Source organism: Globicephala melas, chromosome 1, assembly GCF_963455315.2.
Source record: "Globicephala melas chromosome 1, mGloMel1.2, whole genome shotgun sequence".
In the NCBI taxonomy this organism is placed as follows: domain Eukaryota; kingdom Metazoa; phylum Chordata; class Mammalia; order Artiodactyla; family Delphinidae; genus Globicephala; species Globicephala melas.
Window position 1 is genome coordinate 119,517,478 of NC_083314.1, and position 25,262 is coordinate 119,542,739.

At 37.1% G+C, this 25,262-nt stretch overlaps 1 protein-coding gene across 1 annotated transcript; it reads right to left on the bottom strand.

Moving 5' to 3' along the window:
- Nucleotides 1-317: 317 nt before the first annotated feature.
- On the bottom strand, nucleotides 318-24,208 carry LOC115858352 (interferon-induced protein 44). Its single transcript, XM_030866161.2, is given in 6 exon segments — nucleotides 318-475; nucleotides 478-505; nucleotides 5,412-5,561; nucleotides 5,719-5,914; nucleotides 12,885-12,961; nucleotides 24,017-24,208. Coding segments are annotated over 6 exon segments (801 nt in total).
- Between the last annotated feature and the right edge of the window lie 1,054 nt (nucleotides 24,209-25,262).

Sequence of the window (25,262 nt, forward strand, 5' to 3'; positions counted from 1 at the left end):
AGGGAGAGGCATTGAAAAGTCAAGTCAATAACAGTGGAAGTATAAGGTCTGAAGGAAGAACCGATAATCAAAGATCACATCTGATCAGAAACAATGCTGAGCAAATCCCATTCTGGGTCCCAAGCAGCAAAGCCCATTTTAACAGAAGAGGGCAAGGATACTACTTGGGATGTTCAGACAGTGGGAATGACAGAGGTCAATCATTTCAAATATTTCATTTTAAAATAAGACAAGGGGGATGAGAAGTAGTATAGATCCTCTAGGATGTACCCAAACCGGAAGTAGCCATGTAGCTGACACCTTCAAGCTTCTACACCTCAAAAACATCTACTTGTTTCCTCAAGAGGCAAATCCTCTAAGAAGTCATCTGCAGCCCACAGCATCTGTCTCAATGCAGAGAGGTTCAGAACGTCCATGACAGGCTCCAGCTCCCACTCTGACGTATAATTACTAACCACAAAGATGTCAGAAGAACAAATCCAAGTTCTCTGTGAACTGCCTCTAGCTGCAATACAGAATTTAAAACCCAGAAATCTTAAAACAGTGGAAAATACAATTTTATGTTGATATAAATTATGAAAGTAATATCAAAAAGTAGGAGCTTGGCAATACTTGTCCTGTTGGAGAATGTGGAGACAGAGATCTGGCCCCATAAAGGAATTTCTTCAAGAACTTCGCAAGTCAAGTTCTAATATCACTGCTAATTTTCATTTAGAACACACATAATAGATTCAATATGAGTTACAAACTAAAGATAACTAATAGATCCATACAAACTACTCTGAAATTGAAGAATTTTTAACACCCTTATATTAGAATCTATCATTTCCTTCAGCTTCCTTTTAAAGGTTATTCTCAGGATAAGTCTATTTTACTAGACTAGTTTAATGTTGATGTTTAATTCATGCTTAGACTAGTTTATTTGTGGAACCACACTGCCTGGGTTCAAAGTAGGGCTCTGTCACTTCCTAACATTGTCAGTAAACTGGCAAATGCTTTACTCTGTGTGTTTTTGTTTATCTATCAAACGTGGTAATGACAGTATCCATCTCATAAGGTTGTTATAAGTATTGAATAAGAAAATCTATCACAGAGTGGCATGGACGTATATACACTACCAAACGTAAAATAGATAGCTAGTGGGAAGCAGCTGCATAGCACAGGGAGATCACCTCGGTGCTTTGTGACCACTAGAGGGGTGGGATAGGGAGGGTGGGAAGGAGGGAGATGCAAGAGGGAAGAGATATGGGAACATAATGTATATGTATAACTGATTCACTTTGTTATAAAGCAGAAACTAACACACCATTGTAAAGCAATTATACTCCAATAAAGATGTAAAAAAAAAAAGAAAATCTATCACATATTTAGTGCTCAACTAATATTAGCTATCATTATATCCTCCCAACTGTTGTTTCCACCTCCAGGTTCTTTTTGACTCCAGTCTATTGTGCACATGGGCAGCAGATTAATTAATTAATTTTTGTGAAGCTTAACTTTGGTCACATCATTACTCTTTCAAAAAACATTGCTGTGATTCCACATAATGCACCTAATTAATAAAACCACTTCATGCAAATGTAACTTTCTCACTTTCTCTCTCCCTCCAAAGATCCAGCCCTCCGCTAAACTAAATGACTCCATGCTTCCCATACACGCTGCCTTTTCCTTCATTGATGTATTGATTTATGTTGCCCCCAGGGCCTCAATATTTTCGCCTTTTTGTCCCTTCACTTACTGAAGTAGTCCTCCTCCTTGAAAGCCATTTCCCAGTACCACCCCAGGAATGAAATCTTCCCCATCCACTTTAATACAATTTTTTCCTTCTCTAAACTTTCAAAGCATATTATTTTTAATCATTTCTATTTATCATACTTGAGAAAGAAAAACGGAGCTGGAGGAATCAGGCTCTCAGACTTCCGACTGTACTACAAAGCTACAGTAATCAAGACAGTATGGTACTGGCACAAAAACAGAAATATAGATCAAAGGACAGGATAGAAAGCCCAGAGATAAACCCACCCACATATGGTCACCTTATCTTTGATAAAGGAGGCAAGAATATACAATAGAGAAAAGACAGCCTCTTCAATAAGTGGTGCTGGGAAAACTGGACAGCTACATGTAAAAGAATGAAATTAGAATACTCCACAAGACCATACACAAAAATAAACTCAAAATGGATTATAGACCTAAATGTAAGTCCAGACACTATCAAACACTCAGAGAAAAACATAGGCAGAACACTCAATGACATAAATCACGCAAGATCCTTTTTGACCCACCTCCTAGAGAAATGGAAATAAAAATGAAAGTAAACAAATGGGACCTAATGAAACCTAAAAGCTTTCGCACAACAAAGGAAACCATAAACAAGATGAAAAGACAACCCTCAGAATGGGAGAAAATATTTGCAAATGAAGCAACTGACAAAGGATCAATCTCCAAAAATTACAAGCAGCTCATGGAGCTCAATATCAAAAAAACAAACAACCCAATCCAAAAATGGGCAGAAGGCCTAAATAGACATTTCTCCGATGAAGATATACAGATTGCCAACTAACACATGAAAGAATGCTCAACATCATTAATCATTAGAGAAATGCAAATCAAAACTACAATGTGATATCATCTCACATCAGTCAGAATGGGCATCATCAAAAAATCTACAAACAATAAATGCTGGAGAGGGTGTGGAGAAAAGTGAACCCTCATACACTGTTAGTGGGAATGTAAATTGATACAGCCACTATGGAGAACAGTATGGAGGTTCCTTAAAAAACTAAAAATAGAACTACCATATGACCCAGCAATCCCACTACTGGGCACATACCCTGAGAAAACCATAATTCAAAAAGAGTCATGTACTACAATGTTCATTGTAGCTCTATTTACAATAGCCAGGACATGGAAGCAACCTAAGTGTCCACTGACAGATGAATGGATAAAGAAGATGTGGCACATATATACAATGGAATATTACCCAGCCATAAAAAGAAACGAAACTGAGTTATTTGTAGTGAGGTGGATGGACATAGAGTCTCTCATACAGAGTGAAGTAAGTCAGAAAGAGAAAAACAAATACCGTATGCTAACACATATATATATGGAATCAAAAAAAAAAAAATGGTCATGAAGAACTTAGGGGCAAGACGGGAATAAAGATGCATACCTACTAGAGAATGGACTTGAGGACATGGGGAGAGGGAAGGGTAAGCTGGGACAAAGTGAGAGAGTGATAGTGTATATATAGATATATATACAGTACCAAATGTAAAATAGATAGCTAGTGGGAAGCAGACACATAGTACAGGGAGATCAGCTAGGTGGTTTGTGACCACCTAGAGGGGTGGGATAGGGTGTGTGGGAGGAAGGGAGATGCAAGAGGGAAGAGATATGGGGATATGTATATATGTATAACTGATTCACTTTGTTATAAAGCAGAAACTAACTCATCATTGTAAAGCAATTATACTCCAATTAAAACGTTTAAACAAATGTAATTATGTATTCTGTTCTTGTCACCCTTTTAATAAACCTAGCATGTTCCTTCAAAAAAATAAAAGAAATAAAAAAGGAAAAGAGGCTGTATAGATTTATTTGAATAATTTTTTGAACAAACTGTTATAAAAGGTGCATGATACTTAAAAGAGAAATAGAAATGGGTAATATTTGATACATTAAGAGCAGCTATTACTTTTAAATGTGATAAGCATATCATGCCTATATTTAATAAAAGACACATATGACCTTATGTGTATATATATTTAATTTAAATATATATATTTAAATGCATATTCATTTATGGATGAAATATTATGACTTCTCAGATCTTCTTCCAAATAATACAGGAGAGGAGAAAGTGGGTAGGCACAGATGAAACAAGATTGGCTATAAATAAAAAATTGTTGAAGCTATGTAAATGCAAATTCATTAAATTGTTTTGTCCACTTTTGCATAGGTTTAACATTCTCTAAATAAATATTTCTTTTAAAGAATATTTTAAAATAAACTTAACTACCTCTACAAGATAACTTTAAAGAATGAAAGAAGTTTGCATGAATATAAAAATAAAGCATGCTCTGTTTCTGGATAAAAACACTGGATATGTAAAGATGTATATCAACACTCAATATATAATTTTAATGTAATTTCAATCAAAGCACCAACAAGTCAAACACAAATACAAACAATCAAATAAAACACTAACAAGTTCATTTAGAAAAGGAAAAGTATATGTATAAAATAGTCCAAAACATGTGAGAAATGAATAATGAATATGACATCCAGTTGGTTATCAAGACATAACTGATTGTTATGGCAATTAAAACAATTAGACAATATGGTAATAAAAGCAATATTATAAAGGAATTGAAAAATACATTAATAGGACAAACTATAGATTGCAAAACTAAATACCCATATTTAGAAGGGAAAGATACAACTTTCAATAAAATATGTTAGCACATTCGCCTATTCATTTGGAACAAGGTGAATTAATAATTAACTTAAGATCTAAATGTTTATAAAAAGGAACCGGAAAGTTTTTTTAAAAGGCAGACTAAAGTAGCTTTTCTCTTTCATCTCTTCCTTCCTCTTGCCTGGAATACCAACAGTGCTTAGCATGAACATCTTGAGAATATAAAGATGAAAACCACATGTCTTAGTCAGCTTGGGCTGCTATAACAAGTTACCGTATTGGTTTACTTAAACAACAAACTTTTATTTCTCATAGTTCTGGAAGCTAGGAAATCCAAGATCAAGGTGCTGGTAAATTTTGTGTGTGGTTAGACCCTGGTGTGTAGACAGCCAACTTCTTGCTGTATCCTCATATGGCTGCAAGAGAGGTCATCTCTCTTGTGTTCTTTCTCACAAGGGCACTAATTGCATTCATGAGGGCTTCACCGTCATGACCTAATCACCTCCCAAACTTGCTCTGTCTCCAAACATCATCACACTATGGATTAAGGCTTCAACATGTGAATGGAGGGTGGGGGGCAAACATTACATCCATAGCCTTATGCTGAGGATCTCAGAACAGAAAGTCAGAAGGACACATGAAATTAATAACTTTCCACACTTGCCCAAAGCGGCCTACCTTCAAACTTTCTGTTACATAAGAAAAATCACCCTTGTGAGTAAATTGATGTAGTTAGACTTCTGTTTCACATAGCCAAAAGCAATTGAATGTATAACAACATTCAGAGTTGTTATAACAACTATGACAGAAGAACCCTATGGATGTTTTAATTCTTTATAAAATAAAATGTCAAAAAACAGAAAAATATCTTGAACAAGTGTAGTTTAATAAAATAAATGCCAGTGCACTAGAGTCTAATATTGTCGATAGTGGGCAAAAATAAACATTTCAAGTATCAATTATACTTTCTCAATAATTAGCCAAATCTTACCTGGTATCTGTCAGGAATTCAGCCTTCTAAGATATAGGGTATGTCATCCATGCACAACCCTTCTCCTTTCTCACTCAGCCCCATTGAGTCACACAGAATAAATGGCCGGGTGTTGCCATCCTTCCCATCCTTAATGAAATATGTTCTGTACTGCAGAGGAAAAAAAAGTAACTTTAAAAGTTCATTTTCTAAAAAACTGTGAATTGAAATGAAGTCTACATGTAATGAAATTGATCAGCAAAAGACTTTTCAAATATAATTAACTTGAACAAAGAAGCAAAGGCTGAGTGACCTAGAACAGACTCACGTTTTCAGATACCCCAGTTGTCTTAGACCCCACCAAGGCCTGGTTTGTTACACGGCCTCGGAAAACAGAGTTCACTGAGTTGAAAAAGCTAGACTTCCCAGCTCCAATTGGACCCAAAAGCAGAATTCGTATTTGGTGAACCAGGCCTCCATATGGTTCGGAAGTTCTTATAGCAGACAATAAGTTCTCCTTGAGCCTGTTTAGACAAGACAAGTTAAACAGTTGACTAAGGTTAGGTCACAAGACTCTACCATAAATTTTCCAAGAATTCAGTCTTTTTTCTCATATGTTATTATTTATTTTTGATTAGTATCTTGTTTAAAAAGACACGAAAATATCTTATCTCAAATCCTATTGTAAAAGAAGTAAGAGTAACAGTTTTAACTAAAGACAATCAGACATAAAACCTTTCAGATTTAAGCATATATAAACCTTGGAATAAAGAGCAATTATGTTAAACATGAAAATAAATTATCAATAATAAACTTCAAAAACCACAACATAATATGTGACTTTTGAGGTTTATAGAGGTAGAAAATTTCTAACATGTTCTTGAAGTTCATGATAGGTATTCCCCACCTGCCAACCACCCCTGCCCTGAAGTAGTTGAAACCAGCCATAGCTGTAAGAATTCTAAGCAAAAGTGTAGACATTCAGCCAAATAATTATTTCCTTTCAAGTATATAAAAACATTAGAAATGTCTTTCATCCACTCAGTGCTATTTTTGTTTTAACATTACTATTATGAAATATTTTATGATTATAAATATAACTTGTTCTTGGTGATCCACAAGTTACCTGCTGTAATTTGCACTACGAATTTTATTGACAAAACCTATAGTAGAGAGGGGGGACCTTGAAGATGGCGGAAGAGTAAGACGCGGAGATCACCTTCCTCCCCACAGATACACCAGAAATACATCTACACGTGGAACAACTCCTACAGAACACCTACTGAACGCTGGCAGAAGACCTCAGACCTCCCAAAAGGCAGGAAACTCCCCATGTACCTGGGTAGGGCAAAAGAAAAAAAGAAAAAACAGAGACAAAAGAATAGGGACGGCACCTGCACCAGTGGGAGGGAGCTGTGAAGGAGGAAAAGTTTCCACACACTAGAAGCCCCTTCGCGGGCGGAGACTGCGGGAGGCGGAGCGGGGAGCTTCGGGGCCGCGGAGGAGAGCACAGCAACAGGGCTGCGGAGGGCAAAGTGGGGAGATTCCCGCACAGAGGATCGGTGCCGACCGGGCACTCACCAGCCCGAGAGCCTTGTCTGCTCACCCGCCGGGGTGGGCGGGGCTGCGAGCTGAGGTTCGGGTTTCGGTTTCAGACGGAGCGCAGGGAGAGGACTGGGGTTGGCGGCTTGAACATAGCCTGAAGGGGTTAGTGCGCCACGGCTAGCCGGGAGGGAGTCCGCGGGAAAGTCTGCACATGCCGAAGAGGCAAGAGACTTTTTCTTCCCTCTTTGTTTCCTGGTGCGCGAGGAGAGGGGTTTAAGAGCGCTGCTTAAAGGAACCCCAGAGACGGGCGCGAGCCGCGGCTGAAAGCGCGAACCTCAGAGACGGGCGGGAGACGCTGGGGCTGCTGCTGCCGCCACCAAGGGGCCTGTGTGCGAGCACAGGTCACTCTCCACACCTCTCTTCCGCGGAGCCTGTGCAGCCCGCCACTGCCGGGTTCCCGGGATCCAGGGACAACTTCCCCGGGAGAACGCACGGCGGGCCTCGGGCTGGTGCGGCGTCACGCCGGCCTCTGCCGCCGCAGGCCCGCCCCGCACTCCGTGCCCCTCCCTCCCCCCCCCCCCCGGCCTGAGTGCGCCAGAGCCCCCGAATCAGCGGCTCCTTTAACCCCGTCCTGTCTGAACAAAAAACAGACGCCCTCCAGCGACCTACACGCAGAGGCAGGGCCAAATCCAAAGCTGAGCCCCTGTGAGCTGTGAGAACAAAGAAGACAAAGGGAAATCTCTCCCAGCAGCCTCAGAAGCAGCGGATTAAAGCTCCACAATCAACTTGATATACCCTCATCTGTGGAATACCTGAATAGACAAGGAATGATCCCAAATTGAGGAGGTGGACTTTAGGAGCAAGATCTATGATTTTTTCCCTTTTCCTCTTTTTGTGAATGTGTATGTGTATGCTCCTGTGTGAGATCTTGTCTGTATAGTCTTGCTTCCCCCATTTGTCCTAGGGTTCTATCCGTCCATGGTTTTTTTAAAAAAATTTTTTAATAATTAATTTTAATTTTAATAACTTTATTATACTTTACTTTCTTTCTTTCTTTCTTTCTTTCTTTCTTTCTTTCTTTCTTTCTTTCTTTCCTTCCTTCCTTCCTTCCCTCCTTTAGACAATGAATCACCCCAAATTGAGGAGGTGGTCTCTGACAGCAAGATTTATGATTTTTCCCCCTTTACCTCTTTTTGTGAGGGTGTATGTGTATGCTTCTGTGTAAGATTTTGTCTGTATAGCTTTGCTTCCAACATTTGTCCTAAGGTTCTATCCGTCCCTTTTTAATTCAATAACTTTATTATACTTTATTTTATTTTTACTGTATCTTCTTTCTGTCTTTTTTCCTTCTTTCCCTCCTTCCTTCCTTCCTCCCTCCCTCCTTTCCTTCCTTCTTGCCTTCTTTCCTTCTTTGCTTCTTTCTTTCTTCCTTCCTTCCTTCCTTCCCTCCTTTCCTTCTTTCTTTCCTCATACTTCTACTAATTCCCTCTACTTTTTCTCCCTTTTATTCTGAGCCGTGTGGATGAAAGGCTCTTGGTGCTCCAGCCAGGAGTCAGGGCTCTGCCTCTGAGGTAGGAGAGCCAACTTCAGGACATTGGTCAACAAGAGACCTCCCAGCTCCACACAATATCAAACAGTGAAAATCTCCCAGAGACCTCCATCTTAACACCAGCACCCAGCTTCACTCAACGACCAGCAAGCCACAGTGCTGGACAACCTATGCCAAACAACTAGCAAAACAGGAACACAACCCCACCCATTAGCAGAGAGGCTGCCTAAAATCATAATAAGGCCACAGACACCCCAAAACACACCACCAGACGTGAACCTGCCCACTAGAGAGACAAGATCCAGCCTCATCCACCACAACACAGGCACTAGTCCCCTCCACCAGGAAGCCTACACAACCCACTGAACCAACCTTAGCCACTGGAGACAGACATCAAAAACAGCGGGAACTACGAACCTGCAGCCTGCAAAAAGGAGACCCCAAACACAGTAAGATAAGCAAAATGAGAAGACAGAAAAACACACAGCAGATAAAGGAGCAAGATAAAAATGCACCAGACCTAACAAATGAAGAGGAAATAGGCAGTCTACCTGAAAAAGAATTCAGAATAATGATAGTAAGGATGATCCAAAATCTTGGAAATAGAATGGACAAAATGCAAGAAACAGTTAACAAGGACCTAGAAGAAATAAAGATGAAACAAGCAACGATGAACAACACAATAAATGAAATTAAAAGTACTCTAGATGGGATCAATAGCAGAATAACTGAGGCAGAAGAACGGATAAGTGACCTGGAAGATAAAATAGTGGAAATAACTACTGCAGAGCAGAATAAAGAAAAAAGAATGAAAAGAACTGAGGACAGTCTCAGAGACCTCTGGGACAACATTAAACGCACCAACATTCGAATTATAAGGGTTCCAGAAGAAGAAGAGAAAAAGAAAGGGACTGAGAAAATATTTGAAGAGATTATAGTTGAAAACTTCCCTAATATGGGAAAGGAAATAGTTAGTCAAGTCCAGGAAGCACAGCGAGTCCCATACAGGATAAAAACAAGGAGAAATATGCCAAGACACATATTAATCAAACTGTCAAAAATTAAATACAAAGAAAGCATATTAAAAGCAGCAAGGGAAAGAAACCAAATAACACACAAGGGAATCCCCATAAGGTTAACAGCTGATCTCTCAGCAGAAACCCTACAAGCCAGAAGGGAGTGGCAGGACATACTGAAAGTGATGAAGGAGAAAAACCTGCAACCAAGACTACTCTACCCAGCAAGGATCTCATTCAGATTTGATGGAGAAATTAAAACCTTTACAGACAAGCAAAAGCTGAGAGAGTTCAGCACCACCAAACCAGCTTTACAACAAATGCTAAAGAAACTTCTCTAGACAAGAAACACAAGAGAAGGAAAAGACCTACAATAACGAACCCAAAACAATTTAGAAAATAGGAATAGGAACATACATATCGATAATTACCTTAAATGTAAATGGACTAAATTCTCCCACCAAAAGACACAGATTGGCTGAATGGATACAAAAACAAGACCCTTATATATGCTGTCTACAAGAGACCCACTTCAGACCTAGAGACACATACAGACTGAAAGTAAGGGGATGGAAAAAGATTCCATGCAAATGGAAACCAAAAGAAAGCTGGAGTAGCAATTCTCATATCAGACAAAATAGACTTTAAAATAAGGACTATTAAAAGAGACAAAGAAGGACACTACATAATGATCAAGGGATCGATCCAAGAAGAAGATATAACAATTGTAAATATTTATGCACCCAACATAGGAGCACCTCAATACATAAGGCAAATACGAACAGCCATAAAAGGGGAAATCGACAGTAACACATTCATAGTAGGGGACTTTAACACCCCACTTTCACCAATGGACAGATCATTCAAAATGAAAATAAATAAGGAAACACAAGCTTTAAATGATACATTAAACAAGATGAACTTAATTGATATTTATAGGACACTCCATCCAAAAACAACAGAATACACATTTTTCTCAAGTGCTCATGGAACATTCTCCAGGATAGATCATATCTTGGGTCACAAATCAAGCCTTGGTAAATTTAAGAAAATTTAAATTGTATCAAGTATCTTTTCTGACCACAACGCCATGAGACTAGATATCAATTACAGGAAAAGATCTGTAAAAAATACAAACACATGGAGGCTAAACAATACACTACTTAATAACGAAGTGCTCACTGAGGAAATCAAAGAGGAAATAAAAACATACCTAGAAACAAATGACAATGGAGACACAACTACCCAAAACCTATGGGATGCAGCAAAAGCAGTTCTAAGGGGGAAGTTTATAGCAATACAAGCCCACCTTAAGAAGCAGGAAACATCTCGAATAAACAACCTAACCTTGCACTTCAAGCAATTAGAGAAAGAAGAACAACAAAAAAAAAAAAAACCCAAAGCTAGCAGAAGGAAAGAAATCATAAAGATCAGATCAGAAATAAATGAAAAAGAAATGAAGGAAACAATAGCAAAGATCAATAAAACTAAAAGCTGGTTCTTTGAGAAGATAAACAAAATAGATAAACCATTAGCCAGACTTATCAAGAAGAAAAGGGAGAAGACTCAAATCAATAGAATTAGAAATGAAAAAGGAGAAGTAACAACTGACACTGCAGAAATAAAAAAGATCATGAGAGATTACTACAAGCAACTCTATGCCAATAAAATGGACAATCTGGAAGAAATGGACAAATTCTTAGAAATGCACAACCTGCCAAGACTGAACCAGGAAGAAACAGAAAATATAAACAGGCCAATCACAAGCACTGAAATTGAGACTGTGATTAAAAATCTTCCAACAAAGAAAAGCCCAGGACCAGATGGCTTCACAGGCGAATTCTATCAAACATTTAGAGAAGAGCTAACACTTATCCTTCTCAAACTCTTCCAAAATATAGCAGAGGGAGGAACACTCCCAAATTCCTTCTACGAGGCCACCATCACCTTGATACCAAAACCAGACAAGGATGTCACAAAGAAAGAAAACTACAGGCCAATATCACTGATGAACATAGATGCAAAAATCCTCAACAAAATACTGGCAAACAGAATCCAACCGCACATTAAAAGGATCATACACCATGATCAAGTGGGGTTTATTCCAGGAATGCAAGGATTCTTCAATATATGCAAATCTATCAATGTGATAAACCATATTAACAAATTGAAGGAGAAAAACCATATGATCATCTCAATAGATGCAGAGAAAGCTTTTGACAAAATTCAACACCCATTTATGATAAAAAAAAACCCTGCAGAAAGTAGGCATAGAGGGAACTTTCCTCAACATAATAAAGGCCATATATGACAAGCCCACAGCAAACATCATCCTCAATGGTGAAAAACTGAAAGCATTTCCACTAAGACCAGGAACAAGACAAGGTTGCCCACTCTCACCACTCTTATTCAACATAGTTTTGGAATTTTTAGCCACAGCAATCAGAGAAGAAAAGGAAATAAAGTGAATCCAAATTGGAAAAGAAGAAGTAAAGCTGTCACTCTTTGCAGATGACATGATACTATACATAGAGCATCCTAAAGATGCTACCAGAAAACTCCTAGAGCTAATCAATGAATTTGGTAAAGTAGCAGGATACAAAATTAATGCACAGAAATCTCTTGCATTCCTATACACTAATGATGAAAAATCTGAAAGTGAAATCAAGAAAACACTCCCATTTACCATTGCAAGAAAAAGAATAAAATATCTAGGAATAAACCTACCTAAGGAGACAAAAGACCTGTATGCAGAAAATTATAAGACACTGATGAAAGAAATTAAAGATGATGCAAATAGATGGAGAGATATACCATGTTCTTGGACTGGAAGAATCAACATTGTGAAAATGACTCTACTACCCAAAGCAATCTATAGATTCAATGCAATCCCTATCAAACTACCACTGGCATTTTTCACAGCAGTAGAACAAAAAATTTCGCAATTTGTATGGAAACACAAAAGACCCCGAATAGCCAAATCAATCTTGAGAACGATGCCACGGAGCGGCTGGGCCCGTGAGCCATGGCCGCTGAGCCTGCACGTCCGGAGCCCGTGCTCTGCAACGGGAGAGGCCACAACGGTGAGAGGCCCGCGTACCGCACAAAAAAAAAAAAAAAGAAAAGAAAAAAAAAGTTCCACATTCTAATTAAATAAAGCAAATCATTCGAAAAATCAGATAGAACTGTATAAGATTACAGTAGAGTTCATTTATTCTCTATAGTTCCCTGTTTTTGAAATATTAATTAAAAAACAAAACCAGTGAAAGAGAAAAGCATGATCATTAGCAGTGATTTCACTCTGAAACTTTTTTCAAAGAAAGAAAAACGGGCAACTTTCTTCGCACACAGCTAGGAAACATTGGATGGCAGCAAGTCACTTACCGGTTTTTCAGAGTTGGACGAGGCTTCAACTGCTCTCTCTGATTTATGGAACCGCCACAGTTGGGACACTGAAGGTTCTGCTGAGATCAGTGGCTTCCTGTTCATAAGAAAGGAAAGTGAAACTCACAGCAGCAAAAAATCAGGAGACAGCAAGCCACCTGCTGTTAAGTTTCTTTTTCTCTAGTAAAAAAGAGACAGCAGCAAACAATCAGGAGACAGCAAGCCACCTGCTGTTAAGTTTCTTTTTCTCTAGTAAAAAAGAGACAGAAAACAAGAAAAAAATAAAAAGATTCCTGTTGAGCACAGGAAAAAGATCTTTGGTCCCCTCTGCAGCCCACATCTAGACATGCATGAAATGGCAATTATTAATTAAAAATTGCGATAAAATTAATAGTTAATAATTTCTTGTGCATATAACTATGTATTTGGCACTGTGCACCTACCTGCATTTTCCTAGTTTCTGCTCAAAACAATCTCATACAGTAAACACTATTAGCATCCCTATTTCTCAGAGTATGAAAATAAAACTTAAGGACATTAAGAGACTTTGCCCAAAGTAATGGAGCTGATAGAGTGGTGCAGCCATCTGGTATTCAAAACCCAGACTCTGCACTGGAACAAACAGTTTATGATTTGGCTTTTCCTGAATGCATACGTAAGGCAGTGTACGGCCTCTTTTCCTGTTTATACATTCATTCATTCAATACAGACTTAGATCCTGGGAAGGAAAATGCTGAGTAAGATAAAACCACTGCCCTCAGGGACCATGCTGTGTACTCAGGGAGACAGTCGGGTACACAGACAATTATGTTAGGGAGACAGTCGGGTACACAGACAATTATGTTAGTGTGCCGAGGGCTACAAGTGGAGAAAGAACGAGATTGTCTGGGGACCAGGATGATGGTGGCCTCACCCAGTCTTAGTGCACTAGGAAAAAGCTTGCTAAAAGATCAAAGTTTAGACTGAGACATGAATTACAAGGAAGAAGTGAAGCAAGAGAGAGCACAGTGTTATGAGACCTCCAATTATTTTAGTCTGACTGGAATGGAGTGACAACATCAGATTGGCAGGCAATGAGGCTAGGGAGGTGATCAGGGTTTTAAAAGACGCAGACATAGAGAATGGACTTGAGGACACGGGGAGGGGGCAGGGTAAGCTGGAACGAAGTGAGAGAGTGGCATGTAGTTATATACACTACCAAATGTAAAATAGATAGCTGATGGGAAGCAGCCACATAGCACAGGGAGATCGGCTCAGTGCCTTGTGTCCACCTAGAGGGGTGGGATAGGGAGGGTGGGAGGGAGACGCAGGAGGGAGGAGATACAGGGATATATATATATATATATATATATATATGTATGTATGTATAGCTGATTCACTTTGTTATACAGCAGAAACTAACAAACCATTGTAAAGCAGTTATACTCCAATAAAGTTGTTTAAAAAAATAAATAAACTGTACAAAATAAAAAATATATATACACACCTGGGGGGGGGGGAAAGTCTTATTTAAATTGAATTTTTATCAGGAAGACAACATTCACACTCTAAAAGCAGGGGGTGGCATGGTCAAAATTGAACGTCTTAGAAAGAAAAGTGTATTTGTTGTTTCTTGCTTTGTAACAAATACCATAAACCTAGAGGCTTTGAAACAACTCACATTTATTATGGCACAGTTTTTCCATGGATCAGGAGACCAGTATGGCTCAAGTGGATTCTCTCCTCAGGGTCTCTCACTCAAGGTGTTGGCCAGGAGTGGTCTCATCTTTCTCTGGGAAAGCTCTTTCCGGTTACGGCAGAATTCAGTTCCGAAAAAGTGTAAGACTGAGGTCCCCTGTTCTTTACTCGCTGCCAGCCTGAGGCCACTCTCAGCTCCAAGAGGATGCTCCCAGTTCCTTGCCAATGGTCTCACTCATCTGAGGCTTACAAGACATGGTGGCAACAGAATCCTCCAAGGCCAGCAGCAGAATGTCCCTCATGTCAAATCTCCTTCAGAGAGAGCCCCTTTCTTTTAAGGGTTTACCTGATTGCATCAAGCCCACCCACTGAAGATAATCTCTCTTTTAAAGCCAATAAATTAATCATGGAAGTGGTATCCCATCATTTTCAGATCTCTCTCACACTCAAGGGTAGAGAGTTACACAAGGGTGTAGGTCATGGGGGGGCCATCATAGATTTCTGACTATCACAAAGGGCAAGACTGAGATCAAAGAGACCACTTTTTAGCCTTTTGCATTTATTTATTTATTCAATCATTTGTCCATTCATCTATCAGTCCTTTTTTTTTCTTTTTTTTTTGAAGTATAACTGATTTACAGTACTGTGTTAGTTTCAGATATACAGTATAGTGATTCAGTATTTTTGCGGATTATGTTCCATTATAGATTATTATAAGATAAGGGGTATGATTCCCTGAGCTATACAGTAAATCCTTGTTGTGTATCTATTTTATGTATAGTAGTTTGTATCTGTTATTCCCATAACCCTACTTTGTCCACCCTCTCTTCCCTCTCCCCTTTGGTAACCCCAAGTTTATTTTCTATGTCTGTGAGTCTTTTTCAGTTTTGCATATAGTTTTATTTTTTATATTCCACATATAAGTGATATCATGTAATATTTGTCTTTCTCTGTCTGACTTACTTCATTAAGTATATTACTCTCTAGGTCCATCCATATTGCTGCCCATTTACTCTTCTTATTCCTGTGTTGTATACCTGAAACTATCATAACATTGTAAGCCAATTATACTTCAATTTAAAAAAAATTTTAGTCAAACAGGAAAAAAAAAAAGATTCCCAGGTCTGCCTAGAGTAAGACTCTAAATCCTAGACTCAGGCCTTAAAGACTGAAATGGCCAAAGTGTTTTGTCACTTGAGTTATTCCTGTAGCTGAATAGGGGGGCCACCTCCAAAAGCAGTGAGCATCCCCCACACTGTGTGTAGTTAGGAAGACCAGAGAGCCACGGCTGCCTCACCCGGGGGACAGAAAGTTATGACCCTGCCTTCCTTCTCCTTCTTCGTGCTTCCTGTTGTTCTGCAGCCTCTTCCAGACACAGACTCAGAGTCTCTAGCTTCCCAGTACTGTCTTGCTTTGAACATTTTGTTTTCTTTCCACTTATTTTGCTTCCTCATCCCATAATGCCTTCCTTTTCTATTTTCTTCCTCCTTAGCATTTTTCCTTCCTTGGCTTTCTTCCTTCTCCTCTGTGGTTAGTCTCCACTTCTGCTTGTTATTCCTCAGCTGCTTAATATACATTTGAAGAATGAATTAAATTAAACAGGTGAATGACAATTTAGAAACCCCCAAGGTTAAAGAAGAGCCTGGTCATGACCATTGTGACCCATTTTCTAAAGAGAAAGTAGAGCATATTTAAAGAAAAATGTCTCTTTGAGAAAATAAAAATAATGAAAAATATTTTCCTATGATTAAATAATTTCCTTTCCTTATGATTAAACACACAACTGTTCATTTATTGATTTCTTATTATTCTGCATTGTAGATGAACAGTGAACTGATTTTAATATGATACTCAGACTTAGGCTCAGGAAGAACAGTCTACAATGCTTATGTAATTTCACATTTGGGGCTACAATAAACTGTGGTATGAAAAATGTCAAATTTACCAGTTTTACTACATTTAATATTTTTATTATTAAATGAAAAAGAATATTGCATAATAAAATTTTCACAGTAATCATGAGCATAAAATAGAAATATATTTAAAAGAGATACAAATTTCACTCTTCCAACTCAAGTATGTTAAATCATCGTTTTCTTTAAATCGATTTATTCATTTCTGAATCCCTCTCCCAGAGTGTTGGGAATTTATGCTCTGGCATTTGGGGAACTCTTCACTTTCAGAATTGGACCAAGGACATTGAATCCAGCAGCAGGACAGTACATGTCCTGAAGCAGTTAGGGCATGTGTCCTAAGCAAACTATCCCCGTGACAGGAGCTTGACTGGGCCCCTTCTCCCTTGACTCCTGGACAAAACTACTTCCAGTTTCCCTGTTGATATCCATGTAACACATTCCTGTTCTTTAAGTCAATGAGCATTGACTATTGTTGCTTATAACAATAGAACCCTAACAAACCTGCATTTACTTCTCTATTAACACTCTCACATCCTGGATGATTTGATTTGGTCCCATACTCTATTTTTTTTTTTTTTGTATATGGTACAATTAGTGTTTTTATTGAAATACAGTTAATTTACAATGTTGTGTCAGTTTCAAGTGCACAGCAAAGTGATTCAGTGATATATATATATATATATAAAAAATATATTCTTTTTCAGATTTTTTCCATTAAAGATTATTACAAGATATTGAGTATAGTTCCCTATGCTCTACAGTCAGTGCTTATTATTTATGTATTTTATATATAGTAGTGTGTATCTGTTAATCCCAAACTTCTAATTTATCCCTCCCCTGCCCCCTTTCCCCTTTGGTAACCATAAGATTGTTTTCTACGTCTGTGAGTCTGTTTCTGTTTTGTAAATAAGCTAATCTGTATCGGTTTTTTTAGATTCCACAAATAAGTGATATCATGATATTTGTCTTTCTCTGCCTGACGTACTTCACTTAGTATGATAATCTCTAGGTCCATCCATGTTGCTGAAAAAAGCATTATTTCATTATTTTTTAAGGCAGAATAATATCCCATTGTGTATATATATATATCACCTCTTCATTATCTATTCATCTGTCTATGGACACTTAGGTTGCTTCCATGTCTTGGCTATTGTAAATAGTGCCTCTGTGAACATTGGGGCACATGTATCTTTTCAAATTAGAGTGTTCCTCTTTTCTAGATATAAGCCCAGGAATGGGATTGCTGGACCATGTGGTAACTCTATTTTTAGTTTTTTTAAGGAATCTCCACACTGTTTTCCTTAGTGTTTACATCAATTTACATTCCCACCAACAGTGTAGGAGGTTTCCCTTTTCTCCACACCCTCTCCAGCATTCATTATTTGTAGACTTTTTGATGATGGCCATTCTGACCAGTGTGAAGTGATACCTCATTGTAGTTTTAATGTGTATTTCTCTAATAATTAGCAATGTTGAGCATCTTTGCATGTGCCTCTTGGAGATCTCTATGTCTTCTTTGGAGAAATGTGTATTTAAGTCTTCTGCTCATTTTTTGATTTGATGAAACCTTAAGACTCCGCACAAAAACTATTAGAACTGATAAACAAGTTCAGCAAGGTAGCAGGATACAAGATTAACACACAGAAATCTGTTGCAGTTCTTTACACTAACAATGCAATATCAGAAAGAGAAAATTTTTTAAAATCCCTTTTAAAATTGCATCAAAAAAATAAAATACTTAGGAATAAATCTGACCAAAAAGGTGAATGACTTATATGCTGCAAACTATAAAACATTGGTAAAGGAAACTGAAGGTGATTCAGAGAAATGGAAAGATATCCCATGTTCTTGGACTGAAAGAATTAATATTGTTAAAATGGACATACTACCCAAAGCAATCTACAGCTTTAATTCAATCCCTATCAATTTACTCATGACATTTTTCATAGAACTAGAACAAATAATCAAAAAATTCATATGGAACCATAAAAAACCCAGAATTGCCAAAACAACAAAGCTAGAGGTATAACCATCTCAGACTTCAGACAATACTACAAAGCTACAGTAATCAAAACAGCATGATATTGGCACAGAAAACAGACATATGGATTAATGGAACAGAATAGAGAGCCCAGAAATAAACCCACACACCTACAGTCAATGAATCTTCAACAAAGGAGGCAAGAATATACAATGGTCAAAAGACAGTCTCTTCAGCAAGTGGTGTTGGTAAAGCTGGATAGCCGCATGTAAATCAATGAAGTTAGAACACTCCCTCACACCATACACAAAAATAAACTCCAAATGGCTTAAAGACTTAAATATAAGACATGACATCATAAAATTCCTAGAAGAGAACATAGGCAAAACATTCTCTGACATAAATTGTAACAATGTTTTCTTAGGTCAGTCTCCCAAGGCAAAAGAAATAAAAGCAAGAATAAACAAATAGGACCTAATCAAACTTATAAGTTTTTGCACAGCAAAGAAAACCATAAACAAGTTGAAAAGACAACCTACAGACTGGGAGAAAATATTCACAAATGAGCAAATGACAAGGGCTTAAATTCCAAAATACACAAACAGCACATACAACTCAATACCAAAAAAACAAACAGTCCCTTACTTTAAATACCACCTATGTTGATATGCCAAGGACTCTTAAATGCATGTCTTCAGTCCTGACCTCTTCCCAGAACATCAGGCTGACCACTTGATATCTCTACTGGATGTCTAAAAAGCATTTAAGTTTTTAACAGGCCTACACCAAAACCTGCCTTCAAACATGACCTCACTTCTCCCCTAGTAGTTCCTGTTTTAGTTAAGGATACCAATACCCATCTAGCTTTATTCAGACAAAGCCTAGGAATTCTTCTTAATTTCTCTTTTTTGTTTCACTCCATATCCAAATTATGAGCAAAGCTGTCACTACAAAATATTTTTCTCTCTAATATCCCTAGTGTAGACTATTATCTTATTTAACTTAGATAGTGATACAAGCTCTGTTTTGGTGTTTCAGTTACCTGTTGTTGCATAACAAAGTACCTCTAACATTTACTGAGTTAAAACAATGACAATTATTTATCAGGATTCTATGCATTCACCATTAAGTGCTTCTGCTTCACTTGATTTTGGCTGGGGTGTAGAACAGCCAGAAGTCCAAAATGACCTCACTCCCAAGGCTGGAAGTTGTTTCTGGCTGCTGGTTAGTAGCTTTCCTGGGACTGTTGGCTAGAAGTCTTGATTTTCTCTGACATGGTAGCTTGGCTTTCTCACAGTATAATGAGCCATAAGTTGATTCTTTGCAAAGACAAAACTGATAAACTCCTAGCAAGACAGATCAAGAGAATGAGAGAGAGAGAGAATGAGAGGTAGAGAACACAAATGATCAACATTAGATATGAAAGAGTAGGCATCACTATCACTACTTACCTAATCCTAAAGACATTAAAAATATAATAAAGATATTATTAGCAGCTTACGTCAACATATTTGACTATATAAAATGGAAATTTTTCTAGAAAAACCCAACTTAAAACTGATAGAAGAAAAAACAGAAAATTTAAAATTTCCACTCTCTAATAAAGAAATTAAATCTTTTATTTAAAATCTTTCCACAAAGAATTATGAACAGACAAAAAGTTATAAAAATATCCATCGAACACATGAAAAGATGTTCAAAAACACTCATAATTAGAGAAATGAAAATGTAGAAAGCGCTGCTATACCGTTTCTCACTTGTATTTAAATTTTTTTAATTTAAATTATGGCACATTCTGTTGGTGAAACTAGAGGGAAACAAGCACTCATATATTACTGGTGGGAATGCAAGCTGGTACAGCCTTTCAGGAGGGGAATTGAACAATAGGTAAGAAAAGTACATATGTCCTTACCTTTCGGCCAACAATCCCACCTCTAGGAATCTACCATGAAGATATGCTTCCAACAATGCAAAAATACATATACACAGGGTTATTCATTACAGCATTCTTTGTAATTGCAAAATGTTAGAAACAACATAAATGCCTATATATAGGAGATCAGGTGAAGAAATGGTACAATACACAATGGAGAATTATGCTGTATAAAAAGATCTCTATGAACTGATATGAAGTAATTTCCAGAATTTACTATTAAGTGAAAAAAGTAAGTGCAAATAAAAGTATCTATAGTCATCTACTTTTCATGTAAGAAAGAATGTAAGAAAATATACATGTATCCACTCATTTGTGCAAAAGAAATAGTCAGCCTTCCATATTCATGGGTTCCACATCCACAGATTCAACCAAATGTCGATTGAAAATATGCAGAAACAAATTCCAGAAAGTTCCAAAAAACAAAACTTGAACTTGCCACACACCAGCAACATAGTGTTTACACTGTATTTACTACTATTTACATAGCATTTATATTGTATTAGTTATTATAAGTAATCTAGATATGATTTAAAGTATTCCAGAGAATGTGCATAGGCTATATACAAATATTACTCCATTTTATATATAGGACATGAGCATCTGTGGATTTGGGTATCTACTGGGGGTCCAGAAACCAATCCTCCCAGGGATACCAAGGGATGACTGTACAGGAATGCTAAACCAGAAACTAAAGAGATTGATTACTAATGGGGTGGGGAAGGTGTAGAGTAAAAGGGGGACTGAAAAAGGAGTAGTAGGTATGAGGAAGGAACGTCACTTCTCTAAGTATGTCCTTTGGTTTGCCTCTTACTCGTAGAACTATAGTAATGTTTCACATGCCAAAACAAATAAATAAACAATTTAAATCAATCAAGATGTGGGAGGAACCCAAAATACAATATGAACTGTAGCAAAGGAACTTAACCTAACCATGTGTCCAGAAATGATGGAACCACATTGAAGGAGAGGGAGGGAGAAGAAAAGAACTAACCTAGGTAACTGAGAAAAACAGTACTTTGACTAAATACTCTAATGCTAAGGACAAAAAGAACTGTAAAACACCTTGTTCCAGTTACTAAATGTGTTAGCAATAGGGGTTTGGGTTAGCAGTTTTGAAATAAATTAATGTTTGTTCCAACTAGAATTGAAGGAAAATTAAATATATTATAAATAATAATAACTATGCTTCTTTTTGCCAAAGAAATTACAAATAAGAAAAGGAAGAAGGCTAGCAGGAATCCTGTAGTGCTGTATTAGAATTGCAGGAATTGGTATAAGCACACATACAAATAGATAGATACAGAAATATAGATGTATGTGTATGTGTGGATTAGTATGCAACATATATTCCTAGATCCGTCAACTAAGAAATGACTATCTTGCGGTGCCAGAACGTGAGACAGTGCTCCAAAAAAATGTCAAAAAGACACAGGATGACTGAAGGGGAAATAATTTGAGAAGCAAAATAAATAATAATCATATTAGTTTATAACACATAGAATAAAATAAATAGCCATGAACTCATCCTGATATAAATAATTTAATATGTAAATAAATGAATGACAAAGTACAGCTCTGAATTCCAATTAATAAGTGTAGGAAAAATGAGGGAAATAGAAAATCAATATTAGGTAAATTCCGTAAGATGCATCAATGTATGCTAAAATTAATGAGTTGTAAGTTTGAGGAGAAATAGGACATTTACAGAGTCTCAAAGTATCTCCCCCAAGATATTTATTAATTTTGAAGGAAAAAATAGTAACTTAAGTAGACAAATTCTGCAGACACCACCTTAACTAGGTAATTGAGGTTAACATTAACAGGATAAATATATTGCTATTATGTACTCCTAGTTATCATGCACTGAGAAGAACATATAACTTTTATGGTATTCTTGGTAAAATGCATAACTTTCATCTACTCATAAGAAAATATCAGACAAAGTCGTATCGAAGGCCATTTTACAAAAAAAAGCTGAACAGAAATCTTCAAAAGTGTCAAGGTCATAAAAGACAAGAATTAAGAATTAAGAACTGTCACAGACTGAAGGAGACTAAGAAGACAACTAAATACAATGTGTGATCTTAGATGGATCCTGGGACAAAGGTATTAGTAGAAAAACTGACAAAATTTGAATGATGTCTGTAATTTAGTTAATAGTATAATACCAATGTTAATTTCCTAGTTTTGATAATTGTATTATGATTATGGGAAATGTTAATATTAAGGGAAACTGAGTTGAGAGTATGTAGGAACTTTATAGGAACTCTCTGTACTATGTCTGCAACTTTTCTGTAAGTCTAAACTACTGCAAAATAAAAATTAAAAGAAAAATCTCACAAAGAAAACCCCAAACGCAGGTAGTTCTGTTAGTGAAATCTTTTAAATATAAGAAGAATGAATAATACAAACATTATACAAAACTTTCAAGAACACTTCCCAAATCTTGAGATCAGTTAACGTAGATACAAAACTTGAGATCAGAGTAACCTATGTACAAAACTTGACAGGGACATTATAAGACAAGAAAGGAAAACTATAAACCACTATCAACATATATACAAAAATCTTAAACAGTATTTAGGAAATTGAATCTATCAGTGAATAAAAAAGATAGTACATCCCAACGACTTCGGTTCATTGCAGTAATGCAGAGTGTTTTTACATTAGAAAAGCAACTAATTTGACGTATTAATAAACAAAAAGTTTTGAAACAAGATCTACACAAAGAGAAAATACTTAATAAAATTTGACACCCACTCATGATTTTAAAACAATAATAAAATCCTTAACAAACTAGGAATAGAAAGAACCTTCCTAATCTAATAAAGAGTATCTAATGATAAATAACTACAGCATGCATCACCCTTAATGGTGTAATACTGAATTTTTTTTCCAGGAGAAAGAGTATCTGCTATTACCAGTTCCATTTAACCTCGTATTGAAGGTGTTAAATGTAAACATGCAATAAGTCAAGCTACAGAAATAAAAGGCATAAGAATTAGAAGGAAAAAGTAAATTCAGGGATTTGCATAAGTGTTAAATGTGTATGTGGAAAAATACAGAAGACTGTGCAGGCACACTGTTAGCAATAATATGTGAATTTAGCAAGTTCAGTGAATAAAAGGCAAATTGTGAAAAATCAGTTAGATTCCTATATAACAATAACAAAATTAATACTAAATATAAAAGATACCATTTACAATAACATCAATGCATGTTTAAAAAAGTAATAAATCTATCAAATGTTGTACAAGAATAGAACTAACTAAATGGAAAAACGTACCATGTTCAGAGTGGAAGACTTTATTTTAAAGATATTATGTCAACCTGGATAAAATCAGGAGAAAGAAACCACACTGTAATTTAATCTGGGAAAGTTTAATACAAAGAACTATTTATAGTAACAGAGGGTTGTAACAATGACAGATTGTCTAGAAGTAAGAACTAAAAACTTCATAAATAGCAGATATAAGGAACAGTCATACCCTTAGGACGAGTTAGAACACAAGCCAGACGTCCCAGTAGGGCAAAGAACCCCAGATCTTAAGTATGGCAGTGGCTTTCTAAATGGCAAAGAAATGCCTGTTGCGTGCATTGGTGGAAATTGCTGGAAATTTACTCTCTGGGGTGCTGGGGAAAGTTGCTCAGACAGCGGTGTCTCACTGGAGTCATGCTGGCACAAAACTACCCGAGGTGGGGTATTGGGGAACGCCGCAGGCTGCTGGGTGCTTCTGGCTGCCATGTACTGCAGGAGCCTGTTACTGGAATAGCCAGCTGCGCATGCTGCAGGAGCTGGACCTGGAGAAGCCATGCACGCTCCAGCATTTGCAGAACCGGGAAGCAAAACCCTTCTCTTGCAATGTCTCTCCAGTGCCCTCTACTAACAATGCTCAACTTCATACCAACTGACAAAGGGAAAACATTTAAAAGGACAATTTTCATCAGAGACTGGGCAATAAAGAGTGAATTTGGAGCCAGGAGGCAATAAATTGATAACTGGAACAGAAGAAGAACACCACCCAAACTGGAGGACTCACTATTATAAAACTGTTATAAAACCATCATTAAGATAGTGTGTGATTGATGAAAGATAGAGAAATTGACCAGTTGAACAGAATAGAGTCTATAGAGACAGATTCACACATACACAGTCGCCTGATTAATGATAAACACACACTGCAGTACAGTGAAGAAAGGATAATTCATTCAATAAATGGTTCTGAGTCAATTAGAAGACCAAACAGAAAAAAATTAATTTTGACCCTACTCAAAAATTAATTCTAAATGGATTACAAATCTGAATGTAAAAGGTAAAACCACATTTTTAGTAGAAAACTATATGGAACATTTCCAGACTTTGGAGTAGGCAAAGCATTCTTAAATAGGGTGCAAAAAGCAGTAACTATAAAATCTGATAAAGTGAAAAATATTAAAATTAAGGATTTCTTATCAAAAGACACACCTGTAGGAATGAAAATACATCTCACAAATTTGGAGAGGAGATTCCCAATTCGTATATGCAACAGAGAATTCATATCCAGAATATTTCAAGAACAGGTACAAATCAGGAGAGACAAACCAACAGAAAAATGAGTGCTTCATAAATGGTGAATAGACATATGCAGAGTATTCAACTTCATCAATAATCAAGAAAGTAAAAATTAAAACCACAATGATATATCACTATTCACCTATCAGACTGACCAAAATGATAAAGATCAACCAAGTGTTGGCTAGAATGTGGCACAATGGCAATTCTGGTTGTGGAAGTATAAACTGGTAAAACCATTTTAAAACTAGTGGGCAGGGCTTCCCTGTTGGTGCAGTGGTTGAGAGTCCGCCTGCCAATGCAGGGGACGCGGGTT